Genomic DNA, 15,320 nt, shown 5'->3' with positions numbered 1-15,320 from the left:
ATATATATATATAAAAATTTTTAAAAACTGATTAAATATATATGTATATACGATGTTATTTTTCAACAAAGTAGGTTCATATGAACGCACTTGCACCACTTAGATCCGTCCCTGCTAGACATCCAAGTACATAGGTGAGAGATGTATCCGAGAAGAGAGAAATGTATCTAAAAGTAGATAAAATATACGAATATATATGTGATAACCGTATCAGAATGAAGATGATATATTATCCGAAAGGGAATAAAAATGTATCAACGAAAGGAGAATGACGTATCCGAAAGAATTTTCTATGTAAGAAAGTAAGCTCCAATGTAGCAGGAAATCATGGAGAAGAATTAGCAGAAAACATGTGCCATGCATCGTAAATCGTGCCCATATTTTTCTCCCTTTAATATGAAAAAATAATAATTTGTTGTCTCACTCAATTTAAATTAGTTTTCAACAGCTAAGTTCCAGTTCTACATTTATTTTTATCCAAATAAAAAATAGTGTGTTATATCGTATAAAATATTTCACGTTCACATAAAATTTTAAATATATAATAATCTAAACAACCTAATTACCAGTATACAAATAGTAAAAATTAAATTCATAAACTTATAAATTATATAAAAGTAATTTAACGATACATGATAAAAATAATATTATTGGCATAAATAATACAGCAAATTAATTCTTTGAATTGCTTGCAATTTACATTTTCATCTATCCACCGCCTACAAAAAGATGCCTTACTCATAATACAAACAAATATTACTAGACCTTAGTGTATACATATATAAAATACAATATGCTTTTAATAATAACAATTTGATATGATATTTTAAAATAATATCGAGATAAACAATATTATTATTAAAAAAAATTAATTACATATTTATAGTAAACATCGAACTAGCAAAGAATATTGGATTGTTACCTAATTAATTGAACTTATTATAGTATAAGTATACTATTAATAACTTGTAATATTCCTAACTTGAAGTGTTTAATTACATATATGAGTATGATCATAACTATAGTAAATTAACGAAATAATTTACGATCATATAAAAAATATAGTAATTGTTTTATATTTCAAATTTTAACATTTTCGTCCGTGTTCAGTCAGAATATATCATATAAAATGCAACGGAAGGAATACGTCTTTTTTTTTTACTTTACTTTTTGTGTTAAATAAAAAGCAATTGTCCAATAAATTGCGCAATAAGGAATTTTAGAGTGATACGTACAAGATAGGGTGACATCCAATAAAGAAAATGAATGATCCAGCTATATAATACTACTAACTAATATACCTATAGTGACCACTTGCAACTTGCAAATTAAATTTTGTTTTGTTATATGTCATTGAAAAAGATACACGTATACAGTAGCGGAGCTAGAATTTTGTTTAAGAAATATCAAAATCTAAAGAAATAAAATCGTGTAAAGTCAAAGAGTATCAATATATAATATATATATATATACATAAAAGATATTTTTAATCTAGCTACATAATGTAATTTTCCAACGAAGGGGTGTCGGTCAATACCCCTTTCACTACATGTGGCTCCGTCACTGCACATATATATTTATTAACGATAAAAAATTATGGTGGAATAGTAAGAAGATCAGGTTAGAGGCGCAAAGCTAGAGATAGGGTTTGAAAGTTATGGATTCTAATTTGTCATTGAATTCATAGCTCGTGTAGTTTACTTGATTAAGTATTTAGTTTAAACATAGTTTTTAATGAATGAATTTTTTAATATAAATATAAAAACGTAAGTTTTAGCAAAAATACGTAATTGGATTCGTTTGTACCCATATGTAATAGTACCCTAGCTACGTCGCCTCTAATGGTAAGTATTTTAGTATACTTGATTAGTAGTTTCAAATTTAAATCCTATGAGATGAAGTTACAATTTAGTAAGGAGTTTTATACCATATAAGAAGGGTTTTCAAATTTAAATTAGTCGTATTTCGAAATAAATATTTAACAAAGGAAAAGTTTTATTGGTTAGCTACAACTTTCTTGTGAAGAAAACAAGAGAATAACCAAATCCACCTCACTTTTGGTTGTGAGCAACTCATGGTTCCTTTCTATTCTCAACACCTTTCTTTACTCATAACCTCCTTTTCCAACTCCCAAAAAATATATACTTTTGTTAAATATAAGAATTTACTTTTTAAAATATTTTTATCCTTTTAATTTTAATATTTTTAATTAAAAAATGAAAAAAGATTAGTTTATTTTAAAATCAAAAAGATATTATAAATTTTTTAGCCAAATTTTCTCGTCATTTATCATTATCATTTACGCACTTTATTTAATAATGATTGTTCAGTTTAAAAAACCAAGAGATAATTTACCTTTTATGTCTATTTTATCCTTTCTATTAATATTTCCTCCGTCCTTAATTCGTTGTTCACTTTTAAATTGACACACCTATTAAGAAAACAATTATTGACCTAGTGAGCTTGTCATTTTACAATTATTACTTAGTATGAAGTAGATGCATTAAAAAACTTAATATTTCCAAGTTCTATCTTTTTCAAAGTAATTAATTGAGAATATAATAGATTAAAAAAGAATCGTCCTTACTAAAATGAACAAATAAAAGTAAAAGTGAACAAGTAATTAGGGACAAGTAACATTATTCCTGTTATTTAATTTATTATTTCTTAAGAGAGTAACTATCGATAGTGTAATAATGGAAGGTTAGTGCATAACAAATTAAAACAAAAATCATATCGAAAATTCAATTAATTTGGTCATTTGATCAAAGTCAATATAACTTACCTATGTACATAAAATCGTTTTTTTTTTCTTTCACTAAATTATGAATAATTAAGAATAAGACCTTTCATGTACTTTTTTTTGGGGGGTGGGGGTGAGGGGGTGGGGGGTTTCTACTTTTTTCTTTAAAAAAAACACATGATTAAAGTAAAGAATATTGAAGAAAGCCAGATCAGATGGATAAAAAAAATTACTTTTCTTTAAATAAAAGGCCAAACACATGAGAGTAAATTAAACCCCATACTCAAAGAATTCAAAACAAGAAAATTAAATAATCATAAAAGAATTATGTCTATTAATTAAATCATCAAATAATATATATTATTAATATTAAAAATGAATGTTAAACAATTTATAATTCACAATTGTCAATGGTTTGAAATTAAATAATTCAAGATTTTAAGAAATAAAATAAAAATAAAGTGAGTGTTTTTTTTTTTGATGATTTAGTAATGGCAATCAACCAAAGATGAAGCTGAGAAGACAATGACTTGTTCTTTTGTTGCAAAGGTGAATTTAGAATTTTCCGGCCGGTGATCGTCTTCCGGCGCCGGAAGATTAAGGTCCAATGACAAAAATGCCCTTGTATTGTTCTTGATAATTTGTTGATCATGATGATGATGATGAGATTCTTCATGGATATGATGATTTGATGTAATTGCAATACTATTTGGTAATGGCCTATGTCTTCTCATGTGTCCACCTAATGCTTGACCTGAGTTGAACTCGGCCCCACAAATCGAGCACTCGTGAACCCTATTCTTATTCTTGTTGTTACTGTTGTTGTTGCTGTTGTTGTTGTTGTTGTTCGGGATTTGGAGTGATAGAGTAGTGACATGATCATCATTGTTGTTCAGTTTAAGACGAATATTATTCTCAGCTTGTTGATGATGATGATGATCATTTGATTTCAAATTCTTGATTTGATCTTCTAGGGTTTTTGGTTTCTTATGACTTGCTCTGTGTCCACCGAGTGCTTGGAAAGATGGGAAGGAACGATTGCATGTCTTGCATTGATAAACATCTAACGTTGGAGATTGAGACAACGACGATGACTTTTGAAAATTATGACCTTGTGCTAAAAGAATCAAACAATTCGCCATATCTTCTTCTTCTTGATTCGTATTCCTAACAATCTTATCATCAATCATCCCACCACAATTATTTGAACGTAACAAAGAGTTCGCCACGTGTCCATCCACCAATTCACCACTACTAGCACCTTCCACAGTGCTACATGAGCTAGTAGTAATCCCTAATGTTAAAGGAGAAGGCGGCCTAGGTCTCTTAGTCCGCCTTCTCTTAATCACCATATTCAACTGCTGATCTTGATCACAACCACGATCGTCATGAACTTCCATACCGTAACACTCCTTGATTTTTATCATTTAAAAAATCACTTACTTTTTTCAAAGAAAAAAGTAATCAAACAAAGAGAAGTTCTTTTTTTTTTTAGATTGAGAAAATGATGTAACAAAAGTGACTATATATATGTATATAATATATAGTTTTGATGGTGTTATTAAGAGTGATTTTTTTTTTTAGGTAGAATGAAAAAAAGAAGCCGCCCCCGTGAGTAGAAATCTTGAAAATGTTCACTGTTTTCTTGCACTAACAAACTTTGCAATATATATATATATATAGATATATAGATAAAATAGACAATTGATATTATTTTAATTTTTTTTTGTATAATATAAAGTTTATATTGTATATGTAAGTGAGGAAAAGAGTAAGATTCGGTTGGCTTTGAAGCAACCCCATTACTTTATGCCAACGATATACCTTGTGGAGGATTGGAGTGCAAGCCTGGCACCACACAATAAATATATCCACATATAAAAGAAAAAGGGAAAAAAAATTATAATCGTAACTACGATACGAGTAGGGGGTAAATCTGTATACACGTTATCGTGAATATATATGTTATGTTATTGTTGTTGTACAAGGTACTAGTAATAATTAAGAGTAACAATGTTTTAGTTGTCATTATAATAACTTGTTTGTTTGATTAAGTCAATTAGTAATTGCCAAGTCCATAAATATGATTAGTTCATTTATTATTAATCTTAATTAATTGTTTGACAAAATGAATTTTGTTATAAAAATACTAGTCGTTTTAGAAAAAGAAGTGTTACATTTTATAAATTTATAATTATTGCTATAATTAATGGAGTGTTAATTGAATAAGATGTTTAAGGGAGTGTTTAGATAAGGTAAGGTGTTTTTCGTAATGGACACAATGAGGAAGGTGAAATTGAGATGATTCGGAAAAGTGAAAGAAAAGATGTCCAGATAGTCTATTAAGAAGGTATGCCATACTAGAGGATACGACCCTAGATCAAATTATATAAGGTGGGGAATAACGAGAATAAGAGCGAAAACAGTCAAACGTTATCTGTTTTTATATGTGTTATTTGAGCTGATGGTCCACCAGAAACCATGCACATCTCTATCTCGAAGGTGGAGTAGTCTACGCAAACCTTGCTAATGAAATACATGATCAGAGTTCAAGCGGTATAGGCAAAAATATTGAAGTAACGTTTTTATTTGTACGAGTCTTAATATGGTATACACATTGACAAAAAAATAATAAATGTGTCATATGATTAGTCGAGATATACACAAACTGATTATAACGTAAGTAGTGGGGGAGAGTGGACTTAGTTGGGATTAATGGGGTTAGTGATTGTTAAATAAAATGAAGCAAAATTCCATGTGCAGTTGACCCGACCCACCCACTTATGTGCTACTACTTAGTACAACTAGGCCCATCACTTTATAATTAATTAATTAATTGGATTAAGACCCAAAAATCACGCCGTCCTTTATGAAAAATTTCCTAATTAATTAATTTTTAGGATGATAATTAATAATCTTATGTTTCATCCAAATGATTAGGTTTGGTTAAGTATGGAATAATGACATGTTCCCCTTTACAACGTGTACATTTTTTTGGATCATATAATTAATCATTAGTATTAACGTAAATAATTATAGTTTATTTGCATTTGATATTTATATCATACTGATATTTACATAAATATCAATAAATTGTCATCTCCTTCAAGTATTTTGATTTATTGTTATACTAAAATTGATGTTCATTTGTTAATTTATATTTATTCTTAAGTATTATTTATTTCTAATTCGTTTCTTAATGAGCAAGATGAATTACAACAATTAGAATTGATATAGTAAATTATTATTTTATTTATTATTGAGAGATATGTCAAAGTTAAGTATAAAAAAATATAAAGATGAATGTAAATAACGATTGTGATTATAGAATTAAGTTCATTTAATTAAGTATAAGCTGAGTAATTAATGCAAACGATAATGTTTAGACTATAGGATAGGTTATTAAAAAATAGATTATTGCTTTGGAATTGGATAATGTGCACGTTGTCATGGGTTAAGTGTGAATTAATTGTGTGATTAGTAATCAATTTATGATTATGGGAACTCCATCTTAATTAACTAATCTTTGTTTTATTCCAACTTACGCTATATATATATATATATATTTTTCTTATATGTTTTTTTAAAAATAATATCAAATGTGACTATAAATTTTAAAAGTTTTTCTTCTTACGTAGTTAAGAAAACTTTCAATAGCTAATAAGAATACGAATAACCGTTCGTTCGAATAATAACCAATAAAGAAAAAGACAGATCAACGAGTATATTGAACGAAGAAAGGTCATCGTGTAGCAAAAAAGAGATGACTGATACTATTTACCTAAATTTCATGCTCAGTTTATACTGTTAGTATCACATATAAAAACTGAAAAAGGTCTAAAATACATCTGAATTTTGACCGATATTATTGTCACAATATCAAACTTTGGAAATGACCTTTTACCTCCTGCACTACTTAATAGTGTGTTGTAAAGATATATATGTGCCCACGTGGACATAAAAAATATTGCATAATTATAAATAGTAATGTGTCTACGTTGACACATATATACCTTTAAAATACATTATTAAATAGTTCAGGAGGTACAAGATCCCTCATAAAGTTTGATATCGTAACAACAATTTCGATCAAAATTAAAAATATTTTCAGACCCTTTTCTCAAATTAAAACCGAAATCGGTATCCTACCTTTACCCCCCACACCCCTACCCACCCCAAAACATGTGTCAACTTGATGCATGTGGCCCATATATCCATTCTTGTATATTAGACCCCAACAAGTTTTCAAATTTCAATGAGGAATGTTTTGTGTTGTGTTTTTGTTTTCACCTTATTTACTTAAGCTTTTAGGACCCATTTTTTTCTTATAATTTCCATAATGAATGCCTTGATACAAGGATCTTATTAAAAACAAAAAAGATTCCTTAGAATTTTCCATAAAATTTGCTAGTTGCTTCTAATTATATTATTAATTCTTCAATTTTGTATAATATTGATCGTGAGCTTGTTCACATTATCAGCTTCAAAATATGAATACTAAAGGAATATATATTGTGGTAGATTATAAATCATTGTGTATTTTGTTAATTCATAAAGAGTTTTCGTAAACACTTCTTCTATAATTAATGTCAATTGAGTTGATGTCACGCATTCAGACTTTTACGATATTTAAATAAAGTGTTGGTTATCAACACTCATATTTATTATTATCGTTTAGTATAATATACTTATAACAACAATTATATTATTGCTGCAAAAACTGGTATACTTAGTATACTACTATTACTTTTTAATAACTATTTACATATATTTAACTTATTTTTTCTCTTCTTTTGCTTCGGGTAATAACAACACAAATTGAATTTAACTGAAAAAAAGTGATGATTCATATCGTTGATCTCAATATATATCGCATCGAGGCGTAATTGATAGTGTTTGCAAATAATTCTTTTTTTATCAGTCATAGATTAGAAGTAATTAATTCAATCTAAATTAAATCCAATAACTTGATACCATTCATTGATCAAATACTATACTTTTCCTTCAATAATATTTTTTTTTTGAAAAAAAAAAAACTTGTGCACTTCTAATACATGTATGGCAATTATTTTAATAAAAAAATAAGATACGTACTATACGGAAAAGATTATATATAAATAAATTAAATAAAGTTGGACGGCAATTGTTGTAATTATGAGTTGTAGTATTTTTGAACTATATATGAAGTGAGGAATAAAAATGAATTGAAGAAAGAGAAAGATTCATAACGTATGATGTGCCCATAATTATATTCATAGACCATAGTATATAATTATATTAATTTAATTAGAATATTAAGGTTTGTGAGGGGCACGTAACCCTTCTAATATAATCATTGTGAGTTATATAGTATATAGTAATTATAATAATATACTAGTTATAATTTTGCTCAAGTAAAGCATTTTTAGTCTTAAAGTTATTGCTTTATGTGACATCATTTTGTACGTAGCTTTTGAGTTGGTAAAAAGAAAACTATCATGCACTCATCTCATGGTTTGCTTTTTCGTTGATTCTTTTTCTTTCGTTCGATCGTAAAATTAGATTTTTATTAGATACGTAAATTAAGATTTATATTTATAAAAACACTTTTTTAAATAAGAATTATAAATATGATATACTGGTATTTTAATAATATGAGATTTAAAAAAAAATTATTATATGAGTTTTATCTGAAGCGAAAAATATCATATCATATTAAGATTGTATTTGAATTGTCTTAGCATAACAAATAATATTAGAATAGTCAATGGTTTTGCAAGATGATCCTATATGGTTAAATTCTATTGTGAGTGATATGATAATATAGTTGTAAAAAAATGCTAATGGATTCTGTTTGAAGAAATTAAACGAGTTTGATTTAAAACAGATAATATTATATGATATTAAATTGGTGAAGTTAATCATTTTCTGTCATCAGTCAAGATTATTTTATATATTTTAAAAACAAACAAATAAATAATATTTATTATTTATTCTTTACTATTATCTCCACTAAAGAAGCACCATGAGGGTTTGAATTATTGAGTGTAGTGTGCATGTTTTAATGAGTTGAGCTCCACTCTTTTTTGTATCATTAATTTAATAATAATAATTCAAGTACCTTAATCATACACACTTGGGGTTGCTAAAAAGAATTTATGTACTAATTTCTCATTTATATGTAGATTCTTGAAAATGATTATTAATATTTGACAACTTGATATACAAAGCATTATGTGTTTATACCGAATTTACGAAATTAAGGATGATATTTCAAGAGAATGGGATGTAGGTAGATAATATATTCTAATGCAAGTATTAGTATTTGTTTTAATAGCTCGATATCATGCAAAGATAACTTTAATTTATTAATTGTGAAAAAAAAATGACTTCCTTTAATTAAAATGTAGGAATTAAAATATCAGAATTTTGATAAGATAATTAAGATTTCTCTATTCTTAATCAACGATCTCAACTCGAGCCTCAAAATGAAAACAATCTTGGTAAGAATGGTTTACTATACTAGAAAAACACAAATTTTCTCGGTACGAATTTCATCAGATTATTATCAACGTCACAAATATGTGATTTTAAATTAAATTCATAACTTAAAACTTATTTACCAGCTCGATTGAAAAATATAATGTTTTTTTAAAAAAAAAAATTAAAGAAAAATGGGTATGTGAAATTAGTTGCAACTTATAACCACTCTTGTTATTAATGATTTTAGAATATTTCTTGATCTTATGGTGTTTTGACTCTTTAAATTAAAGAATTTTATCAAAGTCATATTAGGTATACTAAAACTATTTCCAACATTTATATTTCCTTATTTATATTTGACTTGATAGACACAATAAATAAAATGATAATTTTATTATATTATCTCTAATTATTATAAGTCAGTCGATTTTTCATTGGCCCTCTAACTTGTTTGATTGAAAGTAGTACGTCTATAGGGATCTGTCATTAACGATTTGACCGGGGACAACATCCAACTGAAAGTCTAGGAGCTCCAAAAAAGAGGCCATGTAGGGTGAGTAGTACTCGCTCCATTTTCAATAATCTCTTTTTTCAGTTTTTCAGTGTCAGGTAATAGGAATTCAAGTGTTATAAGTTTTGTATGTGTTAGTCCATTATATTTTCAAAAAATAATCGATTGACTCAATTGACCCTCAAAACTTGGTCAGGTCGAGCGTTACACGTTTACTAATCAATACTCGTTGCATTTTTATCAATGACGTTTGGTTGGAAATGAATTAGAAATAACCATTAAGTACTTAGTAATGAGGCTAATATATGAGCAAATCAATAAAAATATATGGATTAGAAATTAAAGTAAACGATATTTATAGATCTTATGGGAATGTCAACTAATTATAATTTTTGAAAGTAGTTGAAGCTTAACATCATTGAGATCAAATAATTTTAATTAAAGAAATAAGAGAGAAGAGATTTATTAAACATTTTGGAATAATAGCTTTCACATTCCAATATTATTTAATTATTAGTCGTAGGGAGTTTAGTTGGCTTTCAAGTAACAATAATAATAATAATATAATTAAGGCAAAGTATGCAAAATAAAATATGTTGCTTCCAATTCTAGCTTGGGGAAAAGTCTAATAATTTAATTAATGAATTTATAATATATAGCATAGTTTAATCAGTAAATATATTCTTAAATTAAGGATAAAATGACAAATTTATAACTAAATTATTTCTAAATATACAAATATAATTTTCTTTTATTTATATAGCTAATAATATCTATAATATTGACACTCACTTGTGAGTCTCCGAGTTTGATTCTTTTTTACGATGTAAATAGATGAAAATACTTTGTTAAAATGGACGGGCATGACCGCACGAGACCAACCACAAAACTGTTATCATATTAAAGTGTCTGATCATCTTATTCAGAAGCTTAAACTGTTAAAGAGAACACATTCTTATTTACTTAAATTTTTCTTCAATAAATATTCTTATTTTTTTGCTTCATCGATAAGACGACAAATGGCAATAACTTATTGGTTAATGAAAATTTAATTTGATTGGCTAATTGTGAACTAATCATAACTTTTCAAAATGCATCACTGACTCAAAATGACAATAACATAAAGAACAAAAAGCACAAAATTATACTCTTTTTTTTAGTATAAGTTACAAAAATTAGTGGCACACGTATATCTACAAGTCACTATAAAACTAAAAGTCCAAAATGAAACACTGTATTTTATGGTGCATGTTGGTTTGAAATAGTCATCGCTATAAGTTGGAATAAATTCGTATCGGAGCGGAGTTAGATAGGACTGATAAAATTTTTTCGAATTTTTTTGGACGAAAAATTATTCATATTAGCTTTAAGTTGCTCACTCTATAGTTCTACTAGTACAACTACTACTAGTAATAAGAATATGGATAAAGTCCACTCAATATATTCCTAGTCTCTTTCTTTTAACCACTTCTTTTTAAATTATCTATCGAACGGATAATATCTTTTATTTGATATTCGATATTTTTTAAAGGTTTAATTTAGAATTCGAATAAAAATTTAATAAGTTCTGACTTTGTTACTTAATTCGTAAATCATAAAAAAAGTATTACAACATTAAAAGTAGTTCGAATTTATGGTCAAATGAATGAATATAACATTCGAGAATTGATATAATTGTCTTTAACTATGAAAAAAATATGTCGTGTACATAAGTGGAAGGCTTATTTCATAAGAATTTAAAAAATGCAAATTAATGTAAGTCAAGATTATTTTATATAAATACCACTAAAGTATCATCATATGTCTTTAATTATTTATTATATACTCTCTCCTGTCTTATTTTATGTGATATTTTTTAAATTTCGAGATTTAAATAAATCTATTTTTTATCGTAAGTTATTCATAAATCTTTTGAATATTTTAAATTATCAATTATTATGATTTATAATTTAGTACGTTAGTAATCCCTTGTATGTAACTTAGCTATGCTTCTTCCAATTTTTTTCAATTTTTTTTTTTTAAAAAAAGGAAAAGTTAGTTAGGGAACCTTCCTCTTGTTTTTTTGAGATTTTAGAATATTTCCTGGCTTACAATATTGTACATATTTTGACTTGTTATTCAAAAGCCTTTAAATAAATAATAAAATTATTAGGTATATTAAAAGGCAATTAATTAAAGGGCAATTTTCGCATATAGAAAACATAAAATTTGTATTTGTATGTTATAGTAAAGTTTGTATAATTGTGTTCCATAGCAGACATATATATGTATAATTCGCTATATATATACAATTGGAGCGAATTGTATAAAACAAAGTGTATGAAACGAGAAAGAGAAAGAGACTTGGGCAGAGAATTGTATAAAACGAAGTATATAAAACGAATTGTATAATTATTAGTGTATAGGACAATTATATACAATTTGAATTTGTATAAAACGAGAAAGGCAGAAAGGTAAAAGAGACTTGGACAGGGAATATACAATTGAATCGTATTGTATAAAACGAGATCGAGAGAAATTATATACAATTTGAATTTGTATAAAACGAGAAATAGAGAAAGACAAAAGAGATTTGGGCAGGGAAGTGCATGTGTATATACAATTTTCTCTCACTTTATACAATTAGAGCACTCTTTATACAATTCTATTGTATGAAGCGAGAGAGGCGAGCGACAAAAGCGAGCGAGAGTGGCGAGTGAAAATATGAGGGAGAGAGGGACTGACAAACAGTTTGCTATATAACACAAATAAATCAAACGATAGCTACTATATTTATTTTATATTATTAGTTTGTCATTCTATATAATTATTCCTTAATTAAATGATATTGAGAGATCTTATGGGAATGTCAACTGATGGCTTATGAAAATAGTTGATGTTTATTACTATTGAGAATAACCAAAAAAAAATAATCGAGAATGAAAAGAATCATATTGAAATTGAATTCAGAAATAGCTTATATAGTATGTAAATTTAAATTTAATCAAGCCTCAATATATTAAATATTGAGTAAATAATCGAATACGATTAAAATGAAATGAAGTTATTTTTACCTATATAACAAGTGTATCTTTAATCCCTCTCTATATATATAATTCAAATAACACCATCAACTTTAAAATAAAAATAGAAACTAAAACTTAAAACAAAAACATTTAAAGAAAAACTTAATTATTTCATTGCATGAAACTTCAAATGTATTAGGAACCATTGTATGCTTAATTAGCATTTTCTTGAGGAGTTTGTGCAAACGAAGCAGCAACATTTTTTAGCATCAAATTAATCTCGTTCAATCGACTTTCATCATCTGGATTAAATTCTCTAATTTCTTTTCCCATTTTTTTAATGTCAATCTCGTCTGTTGTCTGATTAATCAAAATTTGTTCTATGATCTCGAGATTGTCAAGCTCAATTTATAAATATAATTTAGATTTAAATTTTATAAGTATTATTGTTAGCATATTCTTAAACCATTTAAGACTGATCAAATACTCACCATTTTATCGTAGTCTTTATTATCAATAAATTTAAATGAATAATTTGTAATAATTTTGAATAAGCATATCAAATAGTGGTTTCATTTAAATATTAAAATTTTTAAAAAGTGAGATGTGATAACAATAAATATCATTCTTAGAAAGGAATATAAACGGTTGTTTGTAATATATTTACTTAATTATGAGTAGGATAGATTTAAGAGAGTGTGAAAATAATATTGTCAATGTAAAAAATTTAATTCGATGGCCGTTATTTAAATATAGAATTTAAACATTTATATAGTGTGGTTCGCAGCTTCGCATGTATTGTTTGGTATACATATGAATCTCGTTCGCCTCTTTTCTCGATTTCGTTTGTCTCTCTCCTTTTTTTTTTGTGTATGTGGCAATAAAAATAGATGTATCTTAGCGTAAGATACGTAATAAAATTTTAATTAGTGATAAAATACGTAATAATTTGAAAGTATAGATAATAAAAGTGTATGTAGCAGTGAAGTGTTTTGAGAGTAAATTTTAAAATTCATCTTTAATTATTTATTTGACCATGAAATTCGACCAATTTCTCAAATTTTGGTCTTCAATTATTTTAAAGTTCATGACACTAACTAAGATTTATTTTTTGATTTGGTAACTTTCACTTAGAGTTGTCAATATGGGCTAGCCCAATCCATTCGGGCTAACTCAACAGACATTGATATTTTACGAGTCAGGTCAGACTAGCCCATTTTGACATAGTCAGAAAATGATCCGCCCAACCCACAAGTACATGAGCTACAGACTTGTCGAGCCAATCCACTTTTGTAAAAAATTATATTTTTTTATAATTATTAAATTAAATTTAAATTATAATTTAACTTATAACTTACTAAATTATAATCCTTTCTCTTTGTTCCACCCTTGTTGATCATCTTTTAGTCCATATGCTTTCATAGTTGGTCGATTGCGTTCTCCATTAATTTTCATAATTTATTATTCACGTATTCCATAAGTTGTATATATACACATCTATACAATGATGGAACATTTACTCAGTTGTTTGCTTCACATATATAAAGATTATAGGTGTTACTGGTCTTGGAAGCTGAAATTTAGGGCTATATACACCAGACTTGCTATTAATATATATCATATACATTGATATACAGAAGGTATATATAAAAAGAGATATTGGATCAAAAGCCCAAATAAGCAATAGTAAGGCCCAGTTGCTTGTCCAGAAAAAAGGAAATTGGACTTGGGCACACAAATGTTATTTAAACTCTAGCTTTAAATATTTTAAGGATTAATTACGGAAATCTCACCTTTTAGTTTATTTATTACCATTATTTTCTATAAGTTTTACAAATTTTCAAAATTCATTAATTTTGCGCATCACATTAATGTATATCGCGCATCAAATTAATGTATCTACCGCATCATATTAGTGTATCTCGCGCATCATATTAGTGTATCATGTATAAAATGTACCTCGCGCATCATATTAGTGTATCTCGCGCATCAAATTAGTTTATCATGTATAAAATGTAATGTATCTTACTTAACGATTAATGTATTTCGCACATTAGATTAATGTATAGCGCTTATATTATTATATCCGTTTTGAGGGATATTTTTACTTATAAACTTTTAAGAGATATATTGTAATTTTACCTTAAGAGTATGTAATTTCTCTAATTTTTCCTTATTTTAGTTAACTTGGTTAAAATCTCCAAATGATGGACCATCAATTCTCAAAGTTCAAATGTTCTTAATCATGTTTTCAGTTTTCTTTATTTGATTAAATTGTTTCGAGTTGTTATTTCTAAAACGATTCAAATAAATTCTTACATAATCTATTTATTTTCAATTTAGTTTCAAGCGGATTCTTGACGCGAATTCTTGACCTGACTTACCTTTATGTACTTTTAAAAGATGATTTAAATAAATAGTGATACTATAAGAAAATAACGATGAAATAAAAATTTTATATCTTTTTTTTTATTCCATCATTTATATAATAGTGATAAAATAAATGATTTCATATATATGATGGGATAAATTATTCGAAACGTTGATTGGTAGTCAATATATACAGCCGGCATAAACGCTGGCGTGTCGCCTCGTCATC

At 26.9% G+C, this 15,320-nt stretch overlaps 1 protein-coding gene across 1 annotated transcript; it reads right to left on the bottom strand.

Annotated features, from left to right (window-relative positions):
- Nucleotides 1-3,082: 3,082 nt before the first annotated feature.
- LOC107030570 (zinc finger protein ZAT5) lies at nt 3,083-4,409 on the bottom strand. Its single transcript, XM_015231839.2, has one exon. It carries the CDS (start codon nt 4,168-4,170, stop codon nt 3,229-3,231), a length of 942 nt encoding a protein of 313 aa, XP_015087325.1. The 5' UTR covers nt 4,171-4,409; the 3' UTR covers nt 3,083-3,228.
- Nucleotides 4,410-15,320: the final 10,911 nt, after the last annotated feature.

The sequence above is a fragment of the Solanum pennellii genome, chromosome 9, assembly GCF_001406875.1.
Source record: "Solanum pennellii chromosome 9, SPENNV200".
NCBI classification, from domain to species: Eukaryota; Viridiplantae; Streptophyta; class Magnoliopsida; order Solanales; family Solanaceae; genus Solanum; species Solanum pennellii.
The sequence above is the reverse complement of the archived record's forward strand: the minus strand, read 5'-3'. Positions and strand labels throughout refer to the sequence as shown.

Excerpts from the sequence above, each read along its gene's own strand:
- LOC107030570 (XM_015231839.2), bottom strand. The coding sequence starts at position 4,170 with ATGATAAAAATCAAGGAGTGTTACGGTATGGAAGTTCATGACGATCGT.